Source organism: Acomys minous (genome assembly GCF_964271855.1).
Source record: "Acomys minous genome assembly, chromosome: 13".
Taxonomy (NCBI): Eukaryota; Metazoa; Chordata; class Mammalia; order Rodentia; family Muridae; genus Acomys; species Acomys minous.
Window position 1 is genome coordinate 110,509,400 of NC_140495.1, and position 23,880 is coordinate 110,533,279.

General features: G+C 58.4%; 2 protein-coding genes across 6 annotated transcripts in view; one reads left to right on the forward strand and one right to left on the reverse strand.

Annotated features, from left to right (window-relative positions):
- NCR3 (natural cytotoxicity triggering receptor 3) overlaps positions 1-8,596 on the reverse strand; it is a 30,375-nt gene extending 21,779 nt beyond the window's left edge. For both annotated transcript variants that reach the window (XM_084753787.1, XM_084753785.1), the window contains exon 1: positions 7,542-8,596. In XM_084753787.1, the coding sequence (XP_084609913.1) occupies positions 7,542-7,590 (49 nt within the window). In that variant the 5' untranslated portion in view covers positions 7,591-8,596. The remainder of the gene's footprint in view (positions 1-7,541) is intronic.
- Positions 6,842-22,279, forward strand: PRRC2A (proline rich coiled-coil 2A). Of its 4 annotated transcripts, none has more exons than XM_084753710.1 (31): positions 6,842-7,028; positions 8,603-8,747; positions 9,276-9,453; positions 9,752-9,851; positions 9,935-10,007; positions 10,171-10,314; positions 10,458-10,609; positions 10,780-10,859; positions 11,012-11,154; positions 11,419-11,509; positions 11,618-11,828; positions 12,361-12,835; positions 13,157-13,347; positions 13,674-13,974; positions 14,260-14,470; positions 14,622-16,475; positions 16,791-17,059; positions 17,255-17,385; positions 17,609-17,738; positions 17,847-17,932; positions 18,100-18,333; positions 18,465-18,605; positions 18,718-18,789; positions 19,088-19,255; positions 20,377-20,462; positions 20,574-20,784; positions 20,943-21,041; positions 21,149-21,361; positions 21,475-21,569; positions 21,647-21,737; positions 21,834-22,279. In XM_084753710.1, the coding sequence occupies exons 2-31, from the start codon at positions 8,666-8,668 to the stop codon at positions 21,972-21,974; spliced, it is 6,453 nt and encodes a 2,150-aa protein (XP_084609836.1). In that variant the 5' UTR covers positions 6,842-7,028; positions 8,603-8,665; the 3' UTR covers positions 21,975-22,279. The 4 variants fall into 4 exon arrangements, with proteins under 4 accessions (XP_084609836.1, XP_084609833.1, XP_084609835.1 ...); XM_084753707.1 differs by having other exon boundaries at positions 6,843-7,028; positions 8,603-8,777; XM_084753709.1 differs by having other exon boundaries at positions 6,843-7,028; positions 8,603-8,777; positions 20,380-20,462.
- The last annotated feature ends 1,601 nt before the right edge of the window (positions 22,280-23,880 follow it).

The window sequence follows — 23,880 nt, forward strand, 5'->3', positions numbered from 1 at the left end:
GCCCCAGTGTCAGTCAACCTGGCCCATGCCCGAGTGTCAGTCAACCTGGCCCCATGCCCCAGTGTCAGTCAACCTGGCCCCATGCCCCAGTGTCAGTCAACCTGCCCCATGCTCCAGCGTCAGTCAACCTGCCCCAGCGTCAGTCAACCTGCCCCATGCCCCAGCGTCAGTCAACCTGCCCCAGCGTCAGTCAACCTGCCCCATGCTCCAGTGTCAGTCAACCTGCCCCATGCTCCAGTGTCAGTCAACCTGCCCCATGCCCCAGTGTCAGTCAACCTGCCCCATGCCCCAGTGTCAGTCAACCTGCCCCATGCTCCAGTGTCAGTCAACCTGGCCCCATGCCCCAGCGTCAGTCAACCTGCCCCATGCCCCAGTGTCAGTCAACCTGCCCCAGTGTCAGTCAACCTGGCCCATGCCCCAGTGTCAGTCAACCTGCCCCATGCCCCAGCGTCAGTCAACCTGCCCCATGCTCCAGTGTCAGTCAAGCTGCCCCATGCCCCAGTGTCAGTCAACCTGCCCCATGCCCGAGTGTCAGTCAACCTGGCCCCATGCCCCAGTGTCAGTCAACCTGACCCATGCCCCAGTGTCAGTCAACCTGGCCCATGCCCGAGTGTCAGTCAACCTGGCCCCATGCCCCAGTGTCAGTCAACCTGGCCCATGCCCCAGTGTCAGTCAACCTGGCCCCATGCCCCAGTGTCAGTCAACCTGCCCCATGCTCCAGCGTCAGTCAACCTGCCCCAGCGTCAGTCAACCTGCCCCATGCCCCAGCGTCAGTCAACCTGCCCCAGCGTCAGTCAACCTGCCCCATGCTCCAGTGTCAATCAACCTGCCCCATGCTCCAGTGTCAGTCAACCTGCCCCATGCCCCAGTGTCAGTCAACCTGCCCCATGCCCCAGCGTCAGTCAACCTGCCCCAGTGTCAGTCAACCTGCCCCATGCCCCAGTGTCAGTCAACCTGCCCCATGCTCCAGTGTCAGTCAACCTGCCCCATGCTCCAGTGTCAGTCAACCTGCCCCATGCTCCAGTGTCAGTCAACCTGCCCCATGCCCGAGTGTCAGTCAACCTGGCGCATGCCCCAGTGTCAGTCAACCTGGCCCATGCCCCAGTGTCAGTCAACCTGCCCCATGCCCGAGTGTCAGTCAACCTGCCCCATGCCCGAGTGTCAGTCAACCTGCCCCATGCCCCAGTGTCAGTCAACCTGGCCCATGCCCGAGTGTCAGTCAACCTGCCCCATGCCCCAGTGTCAGTCAACCTGCCCCAGTGTCAGTCAACCTGCCCCATGCCCGAGTGTCAGTCAACCTGGCCCATGCCCGAGTGTCAGTCAACCTGGCCCCATGCCCCAGTGTCAGTCAACCTGGCCCATGCCCCAGTGTCAGTCAACCTGGCCCATGCCCCAGTGTCAGTCAACCTGGCCCCATGCCCCAGCGTCAGTCAACCTGGCCCATGCCCCAGTGTCAGTCAACCTGGCCCATGCCCCAGTGTCAGTCAACCTGGCCCCATGCCCCAGTGTCAGTCAACCTGGCCCATGCCCCAGTGTCAGTCAACCTGGCCCCATGCCCCAGCGTCAGTCAACCTGCCCCATGCTCCAGTGTCAGTCAAGCTGCCCCATGCCCCAGTGTCAGTCAACCTGCCCCATGCCCGAGTGTCAGTCAACCTGGCCCATGCCCGAGTGTCAGTCAACCTGGCCCATGCCCCAGTGTCAGTCAACCTGCCCCAGTGTCAGTCAACCTGGCCCATGCCCCAGTGTCAGTCAACCTGGCCCATGCTCCAGTGTCAGTCAACCTGCCCCAGTGTCAGTCAACCTGGCCCATGCCCCAGTGTCAGTCAACCTGGCCCATGCCCCAGCGTCAGTCAACCTGCCCCATGCTCCAGTGTCAGTCAACCTGCCCCAGTGTCAGTCAACCTGGCCCATGCCCCAGTGTCAGTCAACCTGGCCCATGCCCCAGTGTCAGTCAACCTGCCCCAGTGTCAGTCAACCTGGCCCATGCTCCAGTGTCAGTCAACCTGCCCCAGTGTCAGTCAACCTGGCCCATGCCCCAGTGTCAGTCAACCTGGCCCATGCCCCAGTGTCAGTCAACCTGGCCCATGCTCCAGTGTCAGTCAACCTGCCCCAGTGTCAGTCAACCTGGCCCATGCCCCAGTGTCAGTCAACCTGCCCCATGCCCGAGTGTCAGTCAACCTGCCCCATGCCCGAGTGTCAGTCAACCTGCCCCATGCCCCAGTGTCAGTCAACCTGGCCCATGCCCGAGTGTCAGTCAACCTGCCCCATGCCCCAGTGTCAGTCAACCTGCCCCAGTGTCAGTCAACCTGCCCCATGCCCGAGTGTCAGTCAACCTGGCCCATGCCCGAGTGTCAGTCAACCTGGCCCCATGCCCCAGTGTCAGTCAACCTGGCCCATGCCCCAGTGTCAGTCAACCTGGCCCATGCCCCAGTGTCAGTCAACCTGGCCCCATGCCCCAGCGTCAGTCAACCTGGCCCATGCCCCAGTGTCAGTCAACCTGCCCCAGTGTCAGTCAACCTGGCCCATGCCCCAGTGTCAGTCAACCTGGCCCCATGCCCCAGTGTCAGTCAACCTGGCCCATGCCCCAGTGTCAGTCAACCTGGCCCCATGCCCCAGCGTCAGTCAACCTGCCCCATGCTCCAGTGTCAGTCAAGCTGCCCCATGCCCCAGTGTCAGTCAACCTGCCCCATGCCCGAGTGTCAGTCAACCTGGCCCATGCCCGAGTGTCAGTCAACCTGGCCCATGCCCCAGTGTCAGTCAACCTGGCCCAGTGTCAGTCAACCTGGCCCATGCCCCAGTGTCAGTCAACCTGGCCCATGCTCCAGTGTCAGTCAACCTGCCCCAGTGTCAGTCAACCTGGCCCATGCCCCAGTGTCAGTCAACCTGGCCCATGCCCCAGCGTCAGTCAACCTGCCCCATGCTCCAGTGTCAGTCAACCTGCCCCAGTGTCAGTCAACCTGGCCCATGCCCCAGTGTCAGTCAACCTGCCCCAGTGTCAGTCAACCTGGCCCATGCTCCAGTGTCAGTCAACCTGCCCCAGTGTCAGTCAACCTGGCCCATGCCCCAGTGTCAGTCAACCTGGCCCATGCCCCAGTGTCAGTCAACCTGGCCCATGCTCCAGTGTCAGTCAACCTGCCCCAGTGTCAGTCAACCTGGCCCATGCCCCAGTGTCAGTCAACCTGCCCCATGCTCCAGTGTCAGTCAACCTGCCCCAGTGTCAGTCAACCTGGCCCATGCCCCAGTGTCAGTCAACCTGCCCCAGTGTCAGTCAACCTGCCCCATGCCCCAGTGTCAGTCAACCTGCCCCATGCCCCAGTGTCAGTCAACCTGCCCCATGCCCCAGTGTCAGTCAACCTGCCCCAGTGTCAGTCAACCTGGCCCATGCCCCAGTGTCAGTCAACCTGCCCCAGTGTCAGTCAACCTGGCCCATGCCCCAGTGTCAGTCAACCTGGCCCATGCCCCAGTGTCAGTCAACCTGGTCCATGCCCCAGTGTCAGTCAACCTGCCCCATGCTCCAGTGTCAGTCAACCTGGCCCATGCCCCAGTGTCAGTCAACCTGCCCCATGCCCCAGTGTCAGTCAACCTGGCCCATGCCCCAGTGTCAGTCAACCTGCCCCAGTGTCAGTCAACCTGCCCCATGCCCCAGTGTCAGTCAACCTGCCCCATGCCCCAGTGTCAGTCAACCTGCCCCATGCCCCAGTGTCAGTCAACCTGCCCCAGTGTCAGTCAACCTGGCCCATGCCCGAGTGTCAGTCAACCTGGCCCATGCCCCAGTGTCAGTCAACCTGGCCCATGCCCCAGTGTCAGTCAACCTGCCCCATGCCCCAGTGTCAGTCAACCTGCCCCATGCCCCAGTGTCAGTCAACCTGCCCCATGCCCCAGTGTCAGTCAACCTGCCCCATGCCCCAGTGTCAGTCAACCTGCCCCATGCCCCAGTGTCAGTCAACCTGCCCCATGCCCCAGTGTCAGTCAACCTGCCCCATGCCCCAGTGTCAGTCAACCTGGCCCAGTGTCAGTCAACCTGCCCCATGCCCCAGTGTCAGTCAACCTGCCCCATGCCCCAGTGTCAGTCAACCTGCCCCATGCCCCAGTGTCAGTCAACCTGCTCCATGCCCCAGTGTCAGTCAACCTGCTCCATGCCCCAGTGTCAGTCAACCTGCCCCATGCCCCAGTGTCAGTCAACCTGGCCCATGCCCCAGTGTCAGTCAACCTGGCCCAGTGTCAGTCAACCTGCCCCATGCTCCAGTGTCAGTCAACCTGCCCCATGCTCCAGTGTCAGTCAAGCTGCCCCATGCTCCAGTGTCAGTCAACCTGCCCCATGCCCCAGTGTCAGTCAACCTGGCCCAGTGTCAGTCAACCTGCCCCATGCTCCAGTGTCAGTCAACCTGCCCCATGCTCCAGTGTCAGTCAACCTGCCCCATGCCCCAGTGTCAGTCAAGCTGCCCCATGCTCCAGTGTCAGTCAACCTGCCCCATGCCCCAGTGTCAGTCAACCTGGCCCAGTGTCAGTCAACCTGCCCCATGCTCCAGTGTCAGTCAACCTGCCCCATGCTCCAGTGTCAGTCAACCTGCCCCATGCTCCAGTGTCAGTCAACCTGCCCCATGCCCCAGTGTCAGTCATCCTGCCCCATGCCCCAGTGTCAGTCAACCTGCCCCATGCTGCTGTGTCTTTGTTGTTTACAGGAAAGTGCTCAGAATGAGTGTTTACAGTAGAAATTTATTGTTAGTACTTAGTAACACTTTTTATTTTTCGAGACAGGGTTTCTCAGTATAACCTGGCTGTCCTGGACTCGCTCTGTAGACTAGGCTGGCCTTGAACTCACAGAGATCCACCTGCCTCTGCCTCCCGAGTGCTGGGATTAAAGGCGTGCACCACCATGCCCAGCCTTACATGTTAATTCTTAGCTGCATTCTGCTGCCTTTTCCTCTCCATTGTCCCTATTGGACAAGCGATTCCTTTATTTCCTTTATTTCCCTCTATCAGCTGAACACAGGCCTGCAAACCTTTGCTTCTACTCAATCCGTCATCTTTCCCTGAACCATGTGTACCCTTTCAAGAGTGGCTAAGATTTGTACCATATTTCTGTGTCCGTGTGCATGTATGAGAGACAGAAAGAGGCAGGACGACCTTGGCTGTCATTCCTCAGATGATGGCTCCCTTGGTTTTTGTGCATGCGGTTTTGAGATGGGCCTTGAACTAACCTAAGGCCAGGCTGGCAGGCCAGTAAGTCCTAGGGGTTCCCACTGTCTCTTGCCTCTGCAGCACTGCAATTACAAGTGGATGTCAAGTTCTGTGTCTCTACCTCCCCCGTGTGTGTGTGAGAGAGAGTGAGAGAGTGAGAGAGCGAGAGAGCGAGAGAGTGAGTGAGAGAGAGAGAGAGAGAGAGAGAGAGAGAGAGCGCACTGTTCCTCTACCTCTACAATATTCCATGCATGTCTCTGGGACTTCAAACTGTTACTGACAGCCGCGGGGGAGATAGCCCAGCACCTGCTCAGAGGACCTGAACTCGGCTCCCAGCACCTGTGACCTGGGAGCTCACGACCACCTGTAGCTCCAGCTCCAGGGCCTCCAACATTCCTCCTCTGATCTCTTGGATGCCAGGAACTCCTCTTGGCAGGCAGGCATACATGCAGGTACCCATCCATAAACGTTAAATAAAAATAAATAAAACGGCTCAGTGGACTAAGTACTTGCTATGCAGGCATGAGGCCCCGTGTAGTCATGTACGAGCTGTGCAGATGACATGTTCCTACCTCCAGCACTGGGGAGCAGACACAGGAAGATCCTGGAGCTCACCGGCCAGCCCAGCTGGAATCTCCGCTCACCCACCCAAATACCCAATTCACTGAAAGGGTGTTTCTCAAAAGATTAAGTGTCTGGAGGAGACCCCGGGCTCTCAACCTCTGGCTTGCACAAGCACCCATAGAGGCCAGTGCACCCATCCTTAACATAAATGAATTAACAAGAAAACGTCCAATGGGCCTGGTGAGAGGCAGAGGATTCTACAGCCTAGTACTGAGAAACAAAGAGGGGAAACAGCACTGCCTTTAAAGCCGAAACCGAATGTTGTGTTGAAGGAACACAGAGTGCCAATAACATCAAATACAAAAACCCATTTTCTGACAGTTACAGAGCATAAATATCCACCTTAGCTATTCGCTGCTAAAATTCGGAAGATCCTTCCTAAGTCTTTGTTCAAATTATTTGCATATATTATGCAAATGCCCAGAGCCACTCGAGGACCGCCCACTCGGGGGAAAGTCAAGGATACGCTCCTCTGGACCCGCTCATTGGCTTGCCCGTCCACTTCATTTGCATGACGTGATTTGATAACCGGCAGCCCCGCCTCCCCCGACTGGACACCAGACCTGACTAGCTAACCCCTTCCTTCCGTCCGTCCGTCGGTCGCAGTTCTTTCCCTCTTCTCCCCTGCGAGCGTCGGGGGTTGGGGTGCGGTGAGGGGGGAAGACTAAGGGGTGGGGAGGGAGGGTCCCCTAGCATCAGCGTTTCCCTGCGTCTCTCTCCGCGCCCATCCTTCCGGGGACGCAGCGCGCATGCGCCGCCCCTTCCTCCCACCCTCCGTCGTGTAAATTCTGCGCCCCAACGGCCCGGCGTTCCGCCCGGCCTACGCGTCTCAACTGCCGACGCCGGGGCACCTCGCTAGCCAACCGGCGTCCTAGCGCCTGTAAGTCCCTCCCCTTTATGCAAATGCACTCCGCACACCGCCTTTACTTTTAAAGCCGGGGCGGCCCTGAGGGGCGGAGGCGTCCGGCGGAGGGGCCCCGCCCTCTATGCAAATCAGGGGGCGTGCCCAGCCGCGGAGGGAGGCGGGAGGCGGGGAGGGGGGGGTGCTCCCGGGGGCGGCGGTTGCCCGGATGGGCCGTTAGTCGGAGCCCAGCCGCGGAGTGAGCGAGGGAGACGGGAGGAGCCGAGCGCGGCGCCATCCGCCGCCATCCGCCCCCGCCCCGCCGCCATCCGCCCCGGGGAGCCTCTCAGCCCGGGTCCCGGACCCCCGCGCACCCGGCCAGGTGAGTCTGGGCGAGCCGGGCGCTTGACGCCCTTTCCGGCGCGGGGCGGCGGCGGCGGCGGCGGCTGCGGAGGAGGAGGCGGCGGCGGAGGCGGCGGGCCGGGGGAGAAGCTGCCATCAGCCGCCGCCATCTTGTCCTCCCGCCGCCGGCCGCCCCTCCCCCTCGGCCTGCGCCGGCCGCTCCCAGGCCGCCGTGGAGGGCCGGGGCCGCGGGGCTGCCGTCCTCTCCGCGCCCGGCCCCGCCGCAGGCCGCCCGGGTCGCGCCCCCGCCGCCCGCCGAGCGAGCGCCCCGCGGCCCCGGCCCCCGGCGCTGCGCTGCGGCTTTCCGCGTCGAGCCGGTCCAGCATCTCGCTCGCCCGGGGCCCCCCACTGCCCTCCTCGTCTCCCGCTGCCCCCTTCCCGGCCCTTCCTGCCTTCTGGTTGATTCTCTTGTTATCTATTGGAATTTGTCTGCCCCGCGATTCCTTTTTCTTTCTTTTTTTTTTTTCTCCCCTCCGTGCTCCCCGGTTCTCACCGTCGGCTTCAGGTTGGTTTCCCTGAGCGCCTACCGAGCAGCCCCCCATCTTGGCTGTGGTCAAGTTCTCGCCCCTACCCCCGGCCGTCGCCCTCTTCTCCCATCCCCTCTTTACGCCGTTCCCACCCACAAATGGATGCCTGGTCACTCTAGAGCGCACGAAGATGGAGGAGAGTGTGGCCTGCCGGGCAGTGAGCGCCACGGAGGGGACAGACGCCCGCTTAGGGCCCCGCTTCCCGGCTGTTTCCAGGGTCGCTCCGTGGCGCTTTGTTTCCCCCCAGTTTTACACAGGATACAACCAGCGTCCATTAGCTTTTTGGTTTTGTTTCGTTGGGGTTTTTCTTTTTTGTTGTTGTTGTTGCTGTCTTGTGGGTTTGTTTTTTTTTTCTGCAAGCAAAATTGTTTCCAAGAGCCAGGCTGGGGGCAAACTAAGGGACAGATGGGAGTAGTCTGCTTCCCGGGGCTTTGTTGAGCTTGGGGTTGTGTGGAGCCCCTGTTGTTCTGCAGGCTGACTCTGGCCCCGGCTCCCAGCCTGGCTGAGCAAGCTCGTAAAACTCCTTAGGCCTCCAGCATACCTCCCTTCAAAGCTCCCCACATGGGACTTAGAGCTGCTGGGGGTGCACGCTGGGGTGCAGGGCCCTGGGGCGCGATTAGGGAGCTGCGGTCTTAGTAGGTTGGCAGTCTGAAGTCCTCCTGCTTGCTGCGTGCCTCGCTCTGGTTTTCTCCAGGCCCGGGCTTGGTTGCTGAGCTTTATCATATTTCTCTGGATTGATTTGTGGAGGAGTGAAAGATTTTCACTTTGGGGATGACAAGAAGCTGCTGCCGACTCTGAAGTGACACAAAGCATAGGGCGTTTGTCAGGAAGGTGCTTGGTTTCCATCTGGCTCTCTTTGTCAGGATATGTCAGAGAGGAAGGCCTTGGCTCTGGAAGCCGAGTGGGTTGTGGTTGCTTAAGAGACAAGCCAGGGCCATCACAGATCTGGCCCTAAGGAGAGTGAGGGGGCTTTAGGCTTTTGTCTGCGGAGGGCAGACCCTGAGCTGCCTGCTTGTCTGGCCCACAGGCACCGGCTCGTTCTGGGGGAGGTGCCTGCAGGACCCAGCGTACTCAATGAGCTTCCAGCGCAATGTCCGATCGCTCGGGGCCGACTGCCAAGGGGAAGGATGGAAAGAAGTATTCCTCGCTCAACCTGTTTGATACATATAAGGGCAAGTCCTTAGAGATCCAGAAGCCCGCTGGTGAGGGTCCCGCAGAGATGCGCTAATGTTTGCAGGCTGCGCATGCATGGGCTTAGGCTTTAGAGCTCTTCAACAAAGGCAGCTAACAGACCAGGGGAATGCTGGGGACCCCCCCCCCGTTTCATCTTCAGTTATGAAGGGGGTGCTGGGCTCTGGGTAAAAGACCAGTCAACCTCCTGCAAAGGCGTGTTTTTGGTTCCCTGTCCTTGGACACGTAAGAATCGGAGGCAAAGAAACATGGATTTGTAAAGATCTGGGGCCAGCTTGCTCCCCGCAGGCTCAGGATCCACCGTCCCACAGAACAGCCGTGATTATAACGTAGCTCGCCTGTCCCAGGAGAGTGCAGACAGTGTTATTAGTGAGAAATGGCATGGCTTCTGCGGGACACCTGTAGTGACCAGGTGGTGGGGTTTTGAGGATTGTGGAGTGGGTCTGTGAGTGGAGGCTGTCAGCATCCCTCGCGAGGCGTCATTCACCCTTTCTCCACTCTTTGTTCAGTTGCCCCTCGACATGGCCTGCAGAGTCTTGGAAAAGTTGCCATTGCCCGGCGTATGCCACCCCCTGCCAACCTTCCGAGCCTGAAAGCCGAGAACAAAGGCAATGACCCCAATGTCTCACTAGTGCCGAAAGACGGGACAGGATGGGCAAGCAAACAGGAGCAGTCCGACCCCAAGAGGTAGACACTGGCCTGGGGGACCTAGAGTCTGTTAGCTTTGAATTTGGGGGAGTATGTTGAGGTGTGGTCTGTTTCAGCAGAGAGAGAGAGGGAGAATACATCCCACCTTCTGCACCTAGTTTGTGACAGAAACATGAAGGTTTCCACTCATACAGCTGGAGAGAAAGCAGGAAGAAACAAAGCCCCTCTGACTGACTTTGTCCTAGGGAGCGATAGGCTAGGGTCAGTTCCAGCTTTGTACCAGTTGGAGAGCTAAGGGAGAGGCACCTCACACCTTTCCATCTTGCAATGCCCCCAGTTCCGATGCCTCAGCCGCTCAGCCGCCGGAATCGCAGCCACTGCCGGCTTCGCAGACGCCTGCCTCCAGCCAGCCGAAACGACCCCCAGCAGCCCCCGAGGTACCTGGGGAGCTGGCGGGGCTGGAGGAAAATGACCCTTAGCCTTCCCTCCTCGCGGCCACTCACTGCCTTTGCTTCCTCAGAACACTCCTTCGGTTCCAAGCGGGGTAAAGTCCTGGGCACAAGCCAGCGTCACCCATGGAGCCCATGGAGATGGTGAGTGTGAGAGTGAGGACACTGAGGCAGGAGCCCTGCTGCACACCGTCAGTGAAGACCCTGGTCTTCTGTCTGCGTCTCCTCCCAGTATTCAGAGCTGTCCGCTTTTGTGTACATGTTCAGGAGGCGACACCCTGTCTGGTTTACACCTTCACTTCAACAGGTGGAAGGGCATCAAGCCTACTGTCGCGATTCTCTCGAGAGGAATTTCCGACCCTGCAGGCGGCTGGCGACCAGGACAAGGCTGCCAAGGAAAGGGAGTCTGCCGAACAGTCGTCTGGGCCCGGACCAAGCCTCCGCCCCCAAAGTGAGTGACTGCCTTTGGACCAGGAGAGCACCTGCTCTGTGCCGCGTTACTTTCCTCCTCCCCGTCATGTATGATGCACCCGCTTGCCCCCAAATCTGTAGTAACTGACCTCTTCCCCCCTCTTTGCATTTTCCAAAATACAGATTCTACAACTTGGAGGGACGGAGGTGGGCGTGGCCCTGATGAACTGGAGGGCCCGGACTCCAAACTTCATCACGGTCATGATCCCCGGGGTGGGCTGCAGCCTTCAGGCCCACCTCAGTTCCCTCCCTACCGCGGGATGATGCCGCCCTTTGTGAGTTCAGCTCTCTTACTTGGAGTGGTTGCACTGAAAGCCAGCGTGCTGAGTCAGGCAGGACTTGGCCTGTGGCAGACCCTAGTGAGCCGGGGATGGGAGGCTGGAGTGTGTGAAGGGCTGGCAGGCGGTTTATCCCCCTTAGCAGCTGTTGTCGGGCCCTTTTGCAGATGTACCCCCCATATCTCCCATTCCCTCCGCCCTATGGACCCCAGGGGCCTTACCGGTACCCGACTCCTGATGGGCCCAGGTAAGCTGTCAGATTCTGGGTTTCGGGGGAGGGTAAGGCTACTTGGGGAGAGGTGATTTTTCTACCTAGGGGGCTCAGTTTTGGATGTGACTCTATCTACTGCACGCTGAATTTGACATATCCCCCCTCTTTTCTTTCCCCCCAATACACAGCCGTTTTCCTCGTGTGGCGGGCCCCCGGGGCTCAGGGCCACCAATGCGCCTTGTAGAGCCTGTGGGTCGGCCTTCTATTCTTAAAGAGGATAATCTCAAAGAGTTTGACCAATTGGACCAGGAAAATGACGATGGTTGGGCAGGTGAATATGAATATTTGGATCTTAAAAAGTAGAATCTGATGAGGAAATGACGGGTCACGTGAGAGAGGAGCAGCCGTAAAAGGGGTGGAGGAGAGACACGTGGCAGAAAGCTAAATGCTGCTCAGTGCTGGGGGGGGGTGAGGGTGGTCAGCACCGAGGCTGCTGTTGGAGTTCCAGGCTGTTGGCTGCTGTGTTCTCGGAAAATGTCCGAGATTGGAGAGCAGACTGCGTAGTTGACTTGCTGTCCGCTTTCTTTCACCTTAGGAGCCCATGAAGAGGTTGATTACACTGAGAAGCTCAAGTTCAGTGACGAGGAAGATGGGCGAGACTCTGACGAGGAGGGAGCCGAGGGCCAGTGAGTGAGGGCACCAGATCCAGCAGGGGCCCTGGTTTCCCCGTGGCGTAACAGACTCCTAGAAGGGCCGCTTCCACTGAGTGTGATTACCCTGTCATCTGCTCACAGCAAGGGTTCGCAGTCAGCTGCTGCTGAGGAACCTGAAGCAGATGGCAAAAAGGGCGCCTCCCCTGGCAGTGACCCACTCCCTCCCAAGACAGCCTGGACAGAGAACTCTCGTCCTGCAGAGACAGAACCAGCTCCTCCTGCCCCAAAGCCTCCCCCACCTCCACCTCACCGGGGGCCTGTCGGGAGCTGGGGGCCTCCTGGGGACTACCCAGTGAGTATCTACAATGAGGGCTTGATTGGGTCAGTTGTGGGAGGCATCAAGTGAATAACACTGAAGGTGATATTAAGAAGCCAGGGTAGGGGGACCAAGAGATGGCTCAGCGGTTAAGAGCACTGACTGCTCTTCCATAGGACCCGGGTTCAATTCTCAGCACCCACATGGCAGCTCACACCTGTCTGTAACTCCAAGATCTGACACCTTCACACAGACATACATGCAGGCAAAACATCAATGCACATAAAATAAGTAATTTTTTTAAAAAAGGTAGAAGCAGTTAGGGTAGGGCTGTGCTGTATCAGAAAAGCTTGGGAACCTTTGGTTCTAGGGGAGTTGGGGTGCTGGGAGGGAAGGGAGGCCTGTGTGTTCAGGCCTCGGAAGGAAAAAAGGAACAGAGGTAAAGGTGAGACCATTAATTCCAGAGCCTGGTTCTTTGATCCTGTAGCTAGAGACAGCTGTTTGGTCTCAGAGAGGTAGGAGGTCTAATGACTGACATGCCTGGCTTGCTGGGTTTGCCCGTTGCCAGGATCGTGGGGGTCCTCCCTGCAAACCCCCAGCACCTGAAGATGAGGATGAGGCGTGGCGGCAGCGTCGGAAGCAATCTTCCTCAGAGATCTCTCTGGCGGTGGAACGGGCGCGAAGGCGCCGGGAGGAGGAAGAGCGGCGCATGCAGGAGGAGCGCCGGGCAGCCTGTGCGGAGAAGCTCAAGCGGCTTGACGAAAAGTTCGGGGCGCCTGACAAACGCCTCAAAGCAGAGCCAGCAGCCCCACCTGTTACCCCTCCTACCCCAGCTCTACCACCCGCCGTCCCCAAAGAACTCCCTGCGCCTCCAGCTCTGCCACCAGCACCAACCCCAGCACCAGAGAAAGACCCTGAAGAGCCAGCACGAGCCCCTGCTGCCCAGTGCGCCCCCAGCCCAGGCGTGGCTGCAGCTCCCACTCTGGGGAGTGCTGGTGGCACTGCCAGTAGCACCAGCAGTGGCAGCTTGGAAGCCAGCCCAGGTATGGAGGAAGGAGCAGGCTCTGCTGGGCTTAGGGGGACGCTGCGTAGTAAAGATGGCTGTCAGTGGAAGAGAGTGGACTGTGAGTGGGGGGGACATGCAGAGAAGATGGGAAGCCATTCTGTAGACCCGAAAGTGGAACGGAGCTTTCCTGCTCTCTGACGATATCACGGGAATAACACTTGCGGCCTTAGTATTGTCATGGGTCTTAAGTGGGCGGGCGTTAACGTAGATGGTATTTGGTAGAACACTTCACTGGGGCTGGAATAGCGTGGATAATTAACTGTTGTGATGGACCAAGTCACTTTGTTCTTCTATGCAGTGGAACCCCAGCTGCCTTCAAAAGAGGGGCCTGAACCACCAGAAGAGGTTCCTCCACCTGCCACACCCCCAGCCCCAAAGGTGGAGCCCAAGGGTGATGGAGTTGGTCCCACTCGGCAGCCCCCCAGCCAGGGCTTGGGCTACCCCAAATACCAAAAGTCATTGCCACCTCGCTTCCAGCGCCAGCAACAGGTGAGGCCAAGTTCTTTCCCTCCTGGGGCTGTTGGTGTCTCTCCAGGGTCACTCTCAGCCTGTGTCTGCACAGTTCCAGCAACTCCATATGTTTGTCTTTTTTTTTTTTTTTTTCTAGATAGGGTTTCCCTGTGTAGCTCTGGCTATCCTGGACTCACTTTGTAGACCAGGCTGGCCTCGAACTCGCCTCCCAAGTGCTGGGATTAAAGGGGGCACCACTACCGCCCAGCTTCTTATTTTTGTCTTATCAGTGCCTTAACTTTTCTCTACTGATGCCTTGGGATGTAGGCTGTGGTAACCTCTTTCATCCTGTCTTGTCCTGGCAGGAGCAGCTCCTGAAGCAGCAGCAGCAGCAGCAGCAGTGGCAGCAGCAGCAACAAGGCACTGCCCCTCCTGCCCCAGTGCCCCCGTCACCACCACAGCCTGTGACCCTGGGAGCTGTACCTGCCCCACAGGCACCGCCCCCACCTCCCAAAGCCCTGTACCCAGGTGCTCTGGGCCGGCCCCCACCAATGCCTCCAATGAACTTTGACCCCCGCTGGATGATGATTCCTCCTTATGTGGACCCTCGGCTTCTCCAGGGCCGGCCCCCTCTGGACTTCTACCCTCCTGGTGTACATCCGTCTGGTAAGGGTTCACAAGAGTGGTAAGGACCTCCATAGTCCCAGGAGGGGGTACTGTCTTTGTGACAGGCAGCCAGGGAGCGAGGTGGTGTGCCCACTTAGCTCTTTTGAGGGTCTTGTGAGACTAGGCTTGGGGAACAGGGAAGCATTGGTCCTTGATGACGTCATAGGTAAGCCAAGTGGTTGCCTGTTTCCACAAGAAAAGACCAAGCCCATGCTTAGGGAACAGGGTGAGCAGGTGCTTCTGGTATGGAGGGCCTGTGACGGGATGCTTTCCTTGTTTTCTTAGGCCTGGTTCCCCGGGAACGCTCAGACAGCGGGGGCTCAACCTCAGAGCCGTTTGAACGCCATGCACCCCCTCTGTTACGGGAACGGGGCACCCCACCGGTAGACCCCAAGTTGGCCTGGGTAGGAGATGTCTTTACCACCACACCCACTGATCCTCGCCCTCTTACCTCACCACTGCGCCAGGCAGCAGATGACGACGACAAGAGTATGAGGTGAGCTGCTAGGCCTGGTGCTGGCCTGAGCCGCGTGGGCTGAGGTGACGAGGGGCATGTGGAAGAAGAGCCTTGGTGGCGTTGAGAATGCGCTCTTCCGTCTGCTGTGCTCATGCTCCTCCTGACAAGCTTCTTTCCTGTTCCTCTTCAGGAGCGAGACTCCTCCAGCCCCGCCGCCCCCACCTTATCTGGCTAATTATCCGGGTTTTCCAGAGAATGGAGCTCCTGGGCCTCCCCTCTCTCGATTCCCTCTGGAGGAGCCAGCTCCCCCAGCACCCCGTCCACTACCCTGGCCCCCAGGCAGTGAAGAGGCTGCCAAGATACAAGCTCCACCACCCAAGAAGGAGCCCCCCAAGGAGGAGCCGCCGCAGCTGTCAGGGCCAGAAGCGGGCAGAAAGCCGGCCCGTGGAGTTGGAGGCCAAGGCCCGCCGCCGCCACGTAGAGAAAATCGTACTGAGACTCGATGGGGCCCTCGCCCAGGCAGCTGTCGCCGTGGGATCCCTCCAGAGGAGCCAGGTGTCCCTCCTCGACGAGCTGGGCCCATAAAGAAACCATCACCACCTGTGAAAGTCGAGGAGCTGCCTCCTAAATCCCTAGAACAGGCGGACGAAACCCCTAAGGTTCCAAAGCCAGATCCACTCAAGACAGCTAAGGGGAAGGTGGGCCCCAAGGAAACCCCACCGGGTGGCAATCTCTCCCCTGCGCCTCGGCTTCGGAGGGACTATTCCTATGAAAGAGTAGGCCCTACATCTTGCCGGGGTCGGGGCCGAGGCGAGTATTTTGCTAGAGGAAGGGGTTTTCGGGGGACCTATGGGGGCCGAGGTAGGGGAGCCCGGAGCCGAGAATTTCGAAGTTATCGGGAGTTCCGAGGAGACGATGGGCGTGGGGGTGGTGCAGGAGGACCAAACCACCCCTCTGGTCCCCGAGGCCGCACTGCCAGTGAGACACGGAGTGAGGGTTCCGAGTATGAAGAAATCCCCAAGAGACGCCGCCAGCGCGGCTCTGAAACAGGCAGTGAGACCCACGAGAGCGACCTGGCCCCCTCTGACAAGGAAGCACCTCCGCCCAAAGAGGGGGTGCTCGCTCAGGTCCCTCTTGCCCTACCACCACCAGGAGCTCCCCCATCACCAGCCCCAGCCCGATTCTCCACTGCCCGGGGCGGTCGTGTCTTCACTCCAAGGGGAGTGCCATCGCGCCGAGGCCGAGGTGGGGGGCGGCCCCCTCCTCCTATTTGCTCTGGCTGGAGCCCTCCAGCCAAGTCTCTGGTTCCAAAGAAGCCTCCAACAGGCCCTTTGCCCTCAAGTAAGGAGCCTTTGAAAGAGAAGCTGACCTCAGGGCCTCTGTCCCCCATGTCCCGAGGCAGCAACATGGGTGTAGGCATGGAAGATGGGGAGCGTCCCCGACGGAGGCGCCATGGTAGGGCTCAGCAGCAGGACAAACCGCCTCGGTTCCGGAGGCTGAAACAAGAACGTGAAAACGCCGCCAGAGGAGCTGAGGGCAAGCCCCCTTCTCTAGCCCTTCCAGCCTCCGCCTCTGGACCGGAGGAGACTCTGGCAGCAGTTGCAGTTCCCCCACCCCCTCGCCGCACAGCTGCCAAGTCTCCTGATCTGTCAAACCAGAACTCAGACCAAGCCAATGAGGAGTGGGAGACTGCGTCAGAGAGCAGCGACTTTGCTAGTGAGCGCCGGGGTGACAAGGAGACTCCCCCAGCGGCACTTATGACCTCTAAGGCTGTGGGGACTCCTGGGGGCAATGCAGGTGGCTCTGGACCAGGCATTTCAACCATGTCTCGTGGAGACCTGAGCCAACGAGCCAAGGATTTGAGCAAGCGGAGCTTCTCGAGTCAGAGGCCGGGCATGGATCGACAAAACCGGCGCCCAGGCCCTGGGGGCAAGGCTGGCGGCGGCGGCGGTGGCAGTAGTGGAGGTGGTGGTACAGCCCCTGGGGGACGGACGGGCCCTGGACGAGGGGATAAGAGGAGCTGGCCCTCTCCCAAGAACCGAAGGTGGGTAAGGTTAGATGGTTGTGGGGTGTGGGTGGATAGTACCAGGGGTTTGGGGGCCCTATGAGTATAGCAGGCATCAGGAAGGTACCGCAGATCCTCAATCGTGTGGAGGGCAGTTAGGGGCAGAAGCCGGCGAGCCCCCTACATGTTCCCCTGATCCGGGTTTGTCTGCGCACCTTTGTAAACAAAATCCGCAAAGGGTTTGAAGGGGAGAGGGCGGGATGCCAGTGGAGAAGCTAGAACACAGGTGCTTGGCTTGTAGGGGCAGAGTGAGTTCAGTGAGCTCTTGTGAGGATGATGCTCTGCTCTCTCCAGCCGTCCTCCTGAGGAGCGACCCCCGGGGCTGCCTCTGCCTCCGCCACCCCCCAGCAGCTCTGCTGTCTTCCGCCTGGACCAAGTGATCCACAGCAACCCTGCTGGCATCCAACAGGCTCTGGCCCAACTTAGCAGCCGCCAAGGAAATGTAACTGCACCAGGGGGGCACCCAAGGCCTAAGCCTGGCCCTCCCCAAGCCCCTCAGGGCTCCTCCCCTCGGCCCCCAACCCGTTATGATCCCCCGAGGGCCAGCAACGCTGTCAGTTCTGGTAAGCTGGAGGCAAGCGGGTGGGAATGACTCCATCCCCAAAGGTCAGGTGCTGGAGTGGGGAGCACAAGTTTGGTCTGGGGGCCCTGCTGTTGGGTTCTGCCGAGCTGGAAGGCCTGGGAGGTGGGGCTGGGAGAGCAGGCTCGGGCCAGTGGTAGAGTGAGGCAGATGCTGACAGTTTTCCCCTTTTCCCCAGACCCCCACTTCGAGGAGCCAGGGCCGATGGTGAGGGGGGTGGGCGGGACTCCCCGGGACTCTGCCGGGGTTAATCCCTTCCCCCCGAAACGGCGGGAGCGGCCTCCCCGAAAGCCGGAGCTGCTGCAGGAGGTGAGGGCCGGGGCTGGAGACTGGGCCTCATTGCACTCCCACCTCTGCAGGCTCTTGGCCATGCTGTCTTTATTTACGCTTCTGCACTCTATGCAGCTCTCGCCCCAGACTCTCACTAGCGGCTCCCACTTGTCTCCCACGTATCTGTCCTCCCCTGTTGCTGCCGCGCCTCACTCTGCTGCTGCTTAATTGCATTCTGCCCTTCGGGGTTTTCTCACCTTAGGAGTCTGTGCCAGCTTCTCATAGCTCTGGATTCTTGGGCTCTAAGCCCGAGGTCCCAGGCCCTCAGGGAGAATCCAGAGACTCGGCCACTGAGGCCCTAACTCCTCACATCTGGGATCGTTTACATACTGGTGAGTGCAAGTGAGGAGGGAAGAAAGACTGGACTGGGCGTGGTGGTGTGAGATGGGCCTTAGAGCTGCCTCCTCACTGCCCGCCTCATGGGTGGTGGTCTCCTCCAGCCACAAGCCGGAAGAGTTATCAGCCTGGCTCCATAGAGCCCTGGATGGAGCCCCTGAGCCCCTTTGAAGATGTGGCAGCCACAGAGGTGAGTGAACACTGGGAAGGAGGTGGCCGTGGGCCTGGGGCTGTTTTGAGTGTTGGCCTTGTTCACCTGTTCTGCATCAGTACACCAGTCTTGAGGCTGTTCTAGCATCCTCGGTTGGGGTGTGTACCTGTCAGGTGTCAGGGTGTTTTCTGCTCTTAACTCCTCAGATGAGTCAGTCTGACAGTGGGGTGGACCTGAGTGGAGATTCTCAGGTGTCATCAGGTCCCTGCAGCCAGCGAAGTTCTCCTGATGGAGGACTTAAGGGGTCAGCAGAGGGACCCCCCAAGCGGCCTGGAGGACCCTCGCCCCTGGCTGCTGTTTCCGGTGAGGGTGCCTCTTGCTCTGAGCCCTCTGAGCCTCCTAGGAGACGGCCACCTGCTTCCCACGATGGGGACAGAAAGGTAAGAGACCAGGGTGGATGGGGAGCATTGGCAGGACACCTTCTTGGCCCTGTCTTTGTCCGCCCCTTCTTTGCCCATTGTTGTGGTATTTGTTTCTCTTGTCACTTCACTGTGCTTTGTTTCCGACCTAGGAGCTGCCCCGGGAGCAGCCTCTGCCCCCTGGTCCCATAGGCACAGAACGATCTCAGCGCGCAGACCGGGGCCCAGAATCCGGCCCCCTCCGACCAGCGCACCGACCTGGCTCTCAAGTTGAGTTTGGCGCTACTAACAAGGTCTGGACGGGCTGCACTGGGGCGTGTCCTGGGTTGGATATGGAGAAAGACGATGAGTGGAGTGGAAGTTTGAAATTGTGCTACAGCTTCCCTTCCCACCCCCGTGTTACAGGACTCAGACTTATGCCTAGTGGTAGGGGACACTATAAAAGGAGAGAAGGAGTTGACAGCGTCAGTCACGGAGGTAGGTGGCAAGGCCTGTGACTCCCGAAGGTAAATAAGAGCAGTGAGCATCTAGACCAGTGGTCCTCAGCCTTCCCGGTGCGGTGACCTCTTAATACAGTCCCTTGTATCGTGGTGACCCCCCTCCCCCCCCAAGCATAAAATGATTTGGTTGCTGTTTCATAACCACAGTTTTGCTGCTGTTTTACACCTGATGTGGGAGCCATGAGAGGGTTGTCCAACCTTGAGAGGGGTCATGACCCACAGGCCGAGAACCAGTGGGCTAGAGTGCCAGCCGTGACAAGGCTTCTTTTGCTCAGGCCATTCCCGTATCCAGAGACTGGGAGCTGCTCCCTAGTGCTTCTGCTTCTGCTGAGCCGCAGCCCAAGAGCCTAGGTTCCGGGCAGTGTGGTCCAGAGCCCAGCCCTTCCGGTCAGCGCCTGTACCCTGAAGTCTTCTATGGCAGCCCTGGACCTCCCAATTCCCAGGTGAGCCCTGTCTTTATCATGTGCCCCTTTCTTTCTTTCTGTTTTCTATGAGACAGGCCCTTGGAACTCTGTTGTTGTGTCTGCCAGTGTGTGTGCTTCATCTGCTAGCACAGGGCAGGCAGCTGTACCAGGCTCCGTCCACCTCTTTGTTTGGTTTGGTTTGGTTTGTTTGTTGGTTGGTTGGTTGGTTTTTTGAGACACGGTTTCTCTGTGTAGCCCTGGCTGTCCTGGACTCACTTTGTAGACCAGGCTGGCCTCGACCTCACAGAGATCCTAACCCTAACCCTGCCTCTGGGTGCTGGGATTAAAGGCGGGCGCCACTATCGCCCGGCCTCCTTCCTCCTTTTACACGCATGGGTTACAGGCTAGTGGGCGTCAGCAGCACCAGCCTTTACCTGCTAAGCACTCTCACCTGAGGTTGGCTAATGAGAGAACATTGCGCTGTATTCCATTTTTTCTTTTTCCTACCGTGGATGAGGTCTTTTTGTTCCGGAATTTTTTTGCGTGCGTGAGAGTGCGCGCGCGTGCGCCTGTGTGTACCCACAGACAGTGCCCATAGAAGCCAGAAGAAGAGGTCATTGGCTCCGCTTGGAACTGGAGTCCCAGGCGGCTGTGGGCTGCCATGCGGGACTTTGTGGAAGAGCAGCTGGTATACTTGATCGCTAAGGCGTTGCTCTAGCCTTTTAAATTACGTGTGTTCAGTGGGTATGCGTGCATCATTTCATGTGCTCGCAGAGCCCAGAGGTGTCTGATCTCCCTGGAGCTAGTTAAGAGATCTTTTGTTAACTGCCGAGCCGTCTGTCCAGCCCCCACGCGCCCTGTTGCCATCCCCACTGGCCTTGAGCATGCTCTGTGGTGTGGACTGCCTGACTAGGATGCTTTACTGCTTTTCACTTGCTCTGTCAGGCCCCTGACCTGCTGGAGGTGCTGCCTGCCTGCCTGGTCAGCCCTTCCCTGAAACATGCAAACACAGGAGTGTGCTCTCAGTCTAGCTGACAACCAAGACCCCCATCACACGGCAGGGAAGCCCCGCTACCACTGTGCTGTGTAAGCCTAGGGCCCAATTGAGCGCTCTTGAGCAGAGGAGACGCGGGAACAGCTTCCACCCTGCTTTTCTCCAGCAGGTCTCTGGGGGCGCCATGGACTCGCAGTTGCATCCCAACAATGGAGGCTTCCGCCCTGGGACACCCTCGCTGCACCAGTACAGGTAAGACTAGTAGATCCTGCAGACCGCCAACAGGAGTGGGTACCAAAGAACAGTGGGTAAAGCGTCGCTCAAGCTCAGGAGTAACACCTCTCCTCCCCGACTTCTTTCCAGGTCCCAGCCCCTGTATCTACCCCCAGGTCCAGCCCCTCCGTCGGCGCTGCTCTCTGGGGTAGCTCTCAAGGGCCAGTTTCTGGATTTCTCCGCACTGCAGGCCGCAGAGCTGGGGAAGTTGCCTGCCGGGGGGGTTCTCTACCCTCCGCCATCCTTCCTTTGCTCCGCAGCCTTCTGCCCCAGCCCTCTGCCTGATCCGCCCTTGCTTCAGGTAGGAGGTGGGCAGTTGCTAGGGCAGCAGAGAGGCTGGTCTTGGGGCACCTGACCTGTTCTGGTCTTCTCACTCTGCAACCCAGGAGAGCCTAGAATTCATTATGTTGTCTAGACTGCAAGTACCTGAGAATTGACCGCCTCCCCATCTTCCAACAGGTACGCCAGGATCTGCCATCCCCTTCAGATTTTTACTCCACTCCTCTGCAGCCTGCTGGGCAAAGTGGCTTCCTTCCTTCGGGGGCCCCTGCTCAGCAGGTATCTTTGGTCTTCCCGCGTCCCCTCATTTTGTGCCTCTGGCTTAGTTTGTGTTTTCCCCACATCCTCGCTGCCCTTGTGGGCTCACTGGGGTTTTCTTGTTGCAGATGCTTCTACCTGTGGTAGACTCACAGCTGCCAGTGGTGAACTTCGGCTCCCTGCCGCCAGCGCCACCTCCTGCTCCGCCCCCCCTTTCTCTGTTACCTGTGGGTCCTGCTCTTCAGCCCCCCAGCCTGGCTGTGCGGCCCCCTCCTGCTCCTGCTCCTCGGGTCTTGCCTTCAGCTGCCAGGCCCTTCCCCCCTAGCTTGGGTCGAGCAGAGGTAAGGTAGAAGTTGAGCGGGTTGTGAGAGGTGGCAAGGTGGGGGGGAACTCAGGGTCTGTGTGTCCGAAAGGAGGGGAATGGTTCAAAGGGTGAATTACTTTTCATCTTCAGCTGCACCCAGTAGAACTAAAGCCTTTCCAGGATTATCGAAAGCTGAGCAGCAACCTTGGGGGTCCTGGGTCATCGCGGCCTCCCCCATCTGGAAGGTAAATAGGATGGGCTGTAAGCTCCGCATCCCCAGGGACGTGGGTCTCAGGCTGCCTTGACACCTTGCCTCTTGTAGGCCCTTCTCTGCTCTCAACTCCCGGCTCAAGGCCCCGCCTTCCGCCTACAGTGGAGTGTTCCGGACTCAGCGCCTCGACCTCTACCAGCAGGTGAAAGAGAGACGGTGACCCCAGCCTAAGCTCAGGCCCCCCTTCTGAGCCCCCAGAGGGTTGCTGATTGACTCTTCCATGTGTACTTGCCCTCAGGTCTCCCCACCAGATGCCCTGCGTTGGATGCCGAAGCCTTGGGAACGGACAGGGCCACCTTCTCGAGAAGGGCCTCCCCGAAGAGCAGAGGAGCCTGGGCCCCGGGGGGACAAGGAGCCTGGATTGCCCCCACCCCGCTGAGGGAGTTCCCCTTGACCCCAACCCCCGGGGCTTGTATATAGATTATAAATATATAAGGGGGAAAGGGGTGAGTGGGGAGGGGTTGTGGGTCTGGAGCCTCACTTCCCCTCTTCTCTTCCCCTAGTCCCCTATCCCTGGGGCTGTTTGTTAAAAAAGAATAATAAAAGAATTAAAAAAAAAAAAAAAAGGTGGGGTGGGGTTCCTGTGGGCCAGTTAGTTGCAATGCTTTACCTGTTGCAAGGTTCTAGAGGTAAGAATTTGAGATAGACGCACAAAATGAAATCTTGTACCTGTGGACAAGGTCAGTGGGTGTCTCTTAGAGTGTCTGTTGATGTCACCGTGGCAGCTCTTATAAAGTGCCTGGCTGACAGGCTCAGGTCCATCCTCACGACGGCAGCATCCTAGAGGAGGATCTGCTGCTGAGCGTCTGAAACCTCACAGCCCACTCCAGTAACACAAGGCCATGCCACCTAACATGACACCCTGTGAGCCTATGGGGACGTTTTCACTCAAATCACCACATTCCACTCCTTAGGCCCTGTAGGCTTGCAGCCATGTCAAAACGCATCACGTCCAACTTCAAAAGTCTGTCTCAACCATTTAAAAGTCCAAGAAGTCCAGTCTCTGGAGATTGATGGCATCTCTTCTGTTAACCACTGTAAAGTAGCGCTTAAAGTCCTATCCTTTAGTCGCTGGGACTGTGTTCTTGCACATACAGTGGCATAGAGCATCCTTACCTGTCCAAAATCGGAGTAGTGAGGAACCAAAGTCAGCTGGGCAAACTACAAACTGCGTCTCTCTTAAGGTCTTTAGCTCTCTGCAGCTCTCCTGGGCGGGTATCCAAGAGCTCTGGCATCTCTAACATCTTGGGGCCTCCAAGGCAGTCCAGGCTTCGCTTTGACACACCCCACACCTGGTGGCTAACTGAAGTGAAGGGAGATGCCATAAGCCAGAACTGAAGCTGCCAAGAACGCTGCCTGCTAGGGCTGGAATACGTCCCCCATGTTCAGTTACATCTTTACCAGCTTTCTGGTTTTGCTAGTTTCCTTTACTGTCTAAGCTTTGCTGTCCTGGAACTGAGATGTCGTGTCCAGAAAACTGGGACTTAAAATGTGTTCTGCTGGGTGTGGTGGAGGTAGAGGCAGGCAGATCTCTGAGTTCGAGGCCAGCTTGGTCTACAAAGCAAGCCCAGGGCAGCCAAGGCTACACATAGAAACTCTTGTCTTAAAAAACCAAACTCTACCACCATCCCCAGCCATAAACCTTTTTGTACATTTTCGCGTCCGCTTTTCTCAATTAGAACATTGTTTTCCTTGTTCAGTTGTTCATCTTCACTATAGATCTGCTTAAGTGTAGTAACCAAGCAACACAGTCAATACTAAGATGTCTGGACATTTCTGCCAAAGCTGTTAATCCATAACAGGGCCCATAAGCCACACTTGATTGCATTCAGTTGCGTCCCAAATCCAAACCCCCCATTCCTCCAAACATTTAAGATCCAATACACACATGTGTATAGTGTTCTACCTGCACGCCAGGAGACGCCATGAAATCGCAGATGGTTGTAAGCCACCATGTGGTGCTCTTAACCTGTGAGCCACAGCAGGCTGGAGAACATCTTGCATCTGAAACCTCAAAGCCCAGCCCCACAGACCCTTCAACAAGGCCAGACCTACTCTGACAAGGCTTAACCTCAGTGCCACTCCCGAGCATCTGTGTGACAAGAGAAACCCTGTGTGCCTCAAAAAAAAAAAAAAATGCCACTCCCTCTGTGGGCGTTTTCACTCAGACCACCGCAGTGACTCTGGCTACTGTGGCCTGCCGTGCTTTAGCATGGAGCTGGGCGATGAGGCCTTTCATGTTCCAGATACTCAGGTGGGAGCTGGCCTGAGCTGCTAGTGAAGGC

Excerpts from the sequence above, each read along its gene's own strand:
- PRRC2A (XM_084753707.1), top strand. The coding sequence starts at position 8,666 with ATGTCCGATCGCTCGGGGCCGACTGCCAAGGGGAAGGATGGAAAGAAG. Across the intron at positions 11,155-11,418 it reads AAATGACGATGGTTGGGCAG|GAGCCCATGAAGAGGTTGAT; the intron begins GTGAATATGAAT and ends CTTTCACCTTAG. Across the intron at positions 17,386-17,608 it reads AGCCGGAGCTGCTGCAGGAG|GAGTCTGTGCCAGCTTCTCA; the intron begins GTGAGGGCCGGG and ends TTCTCACCTTAG.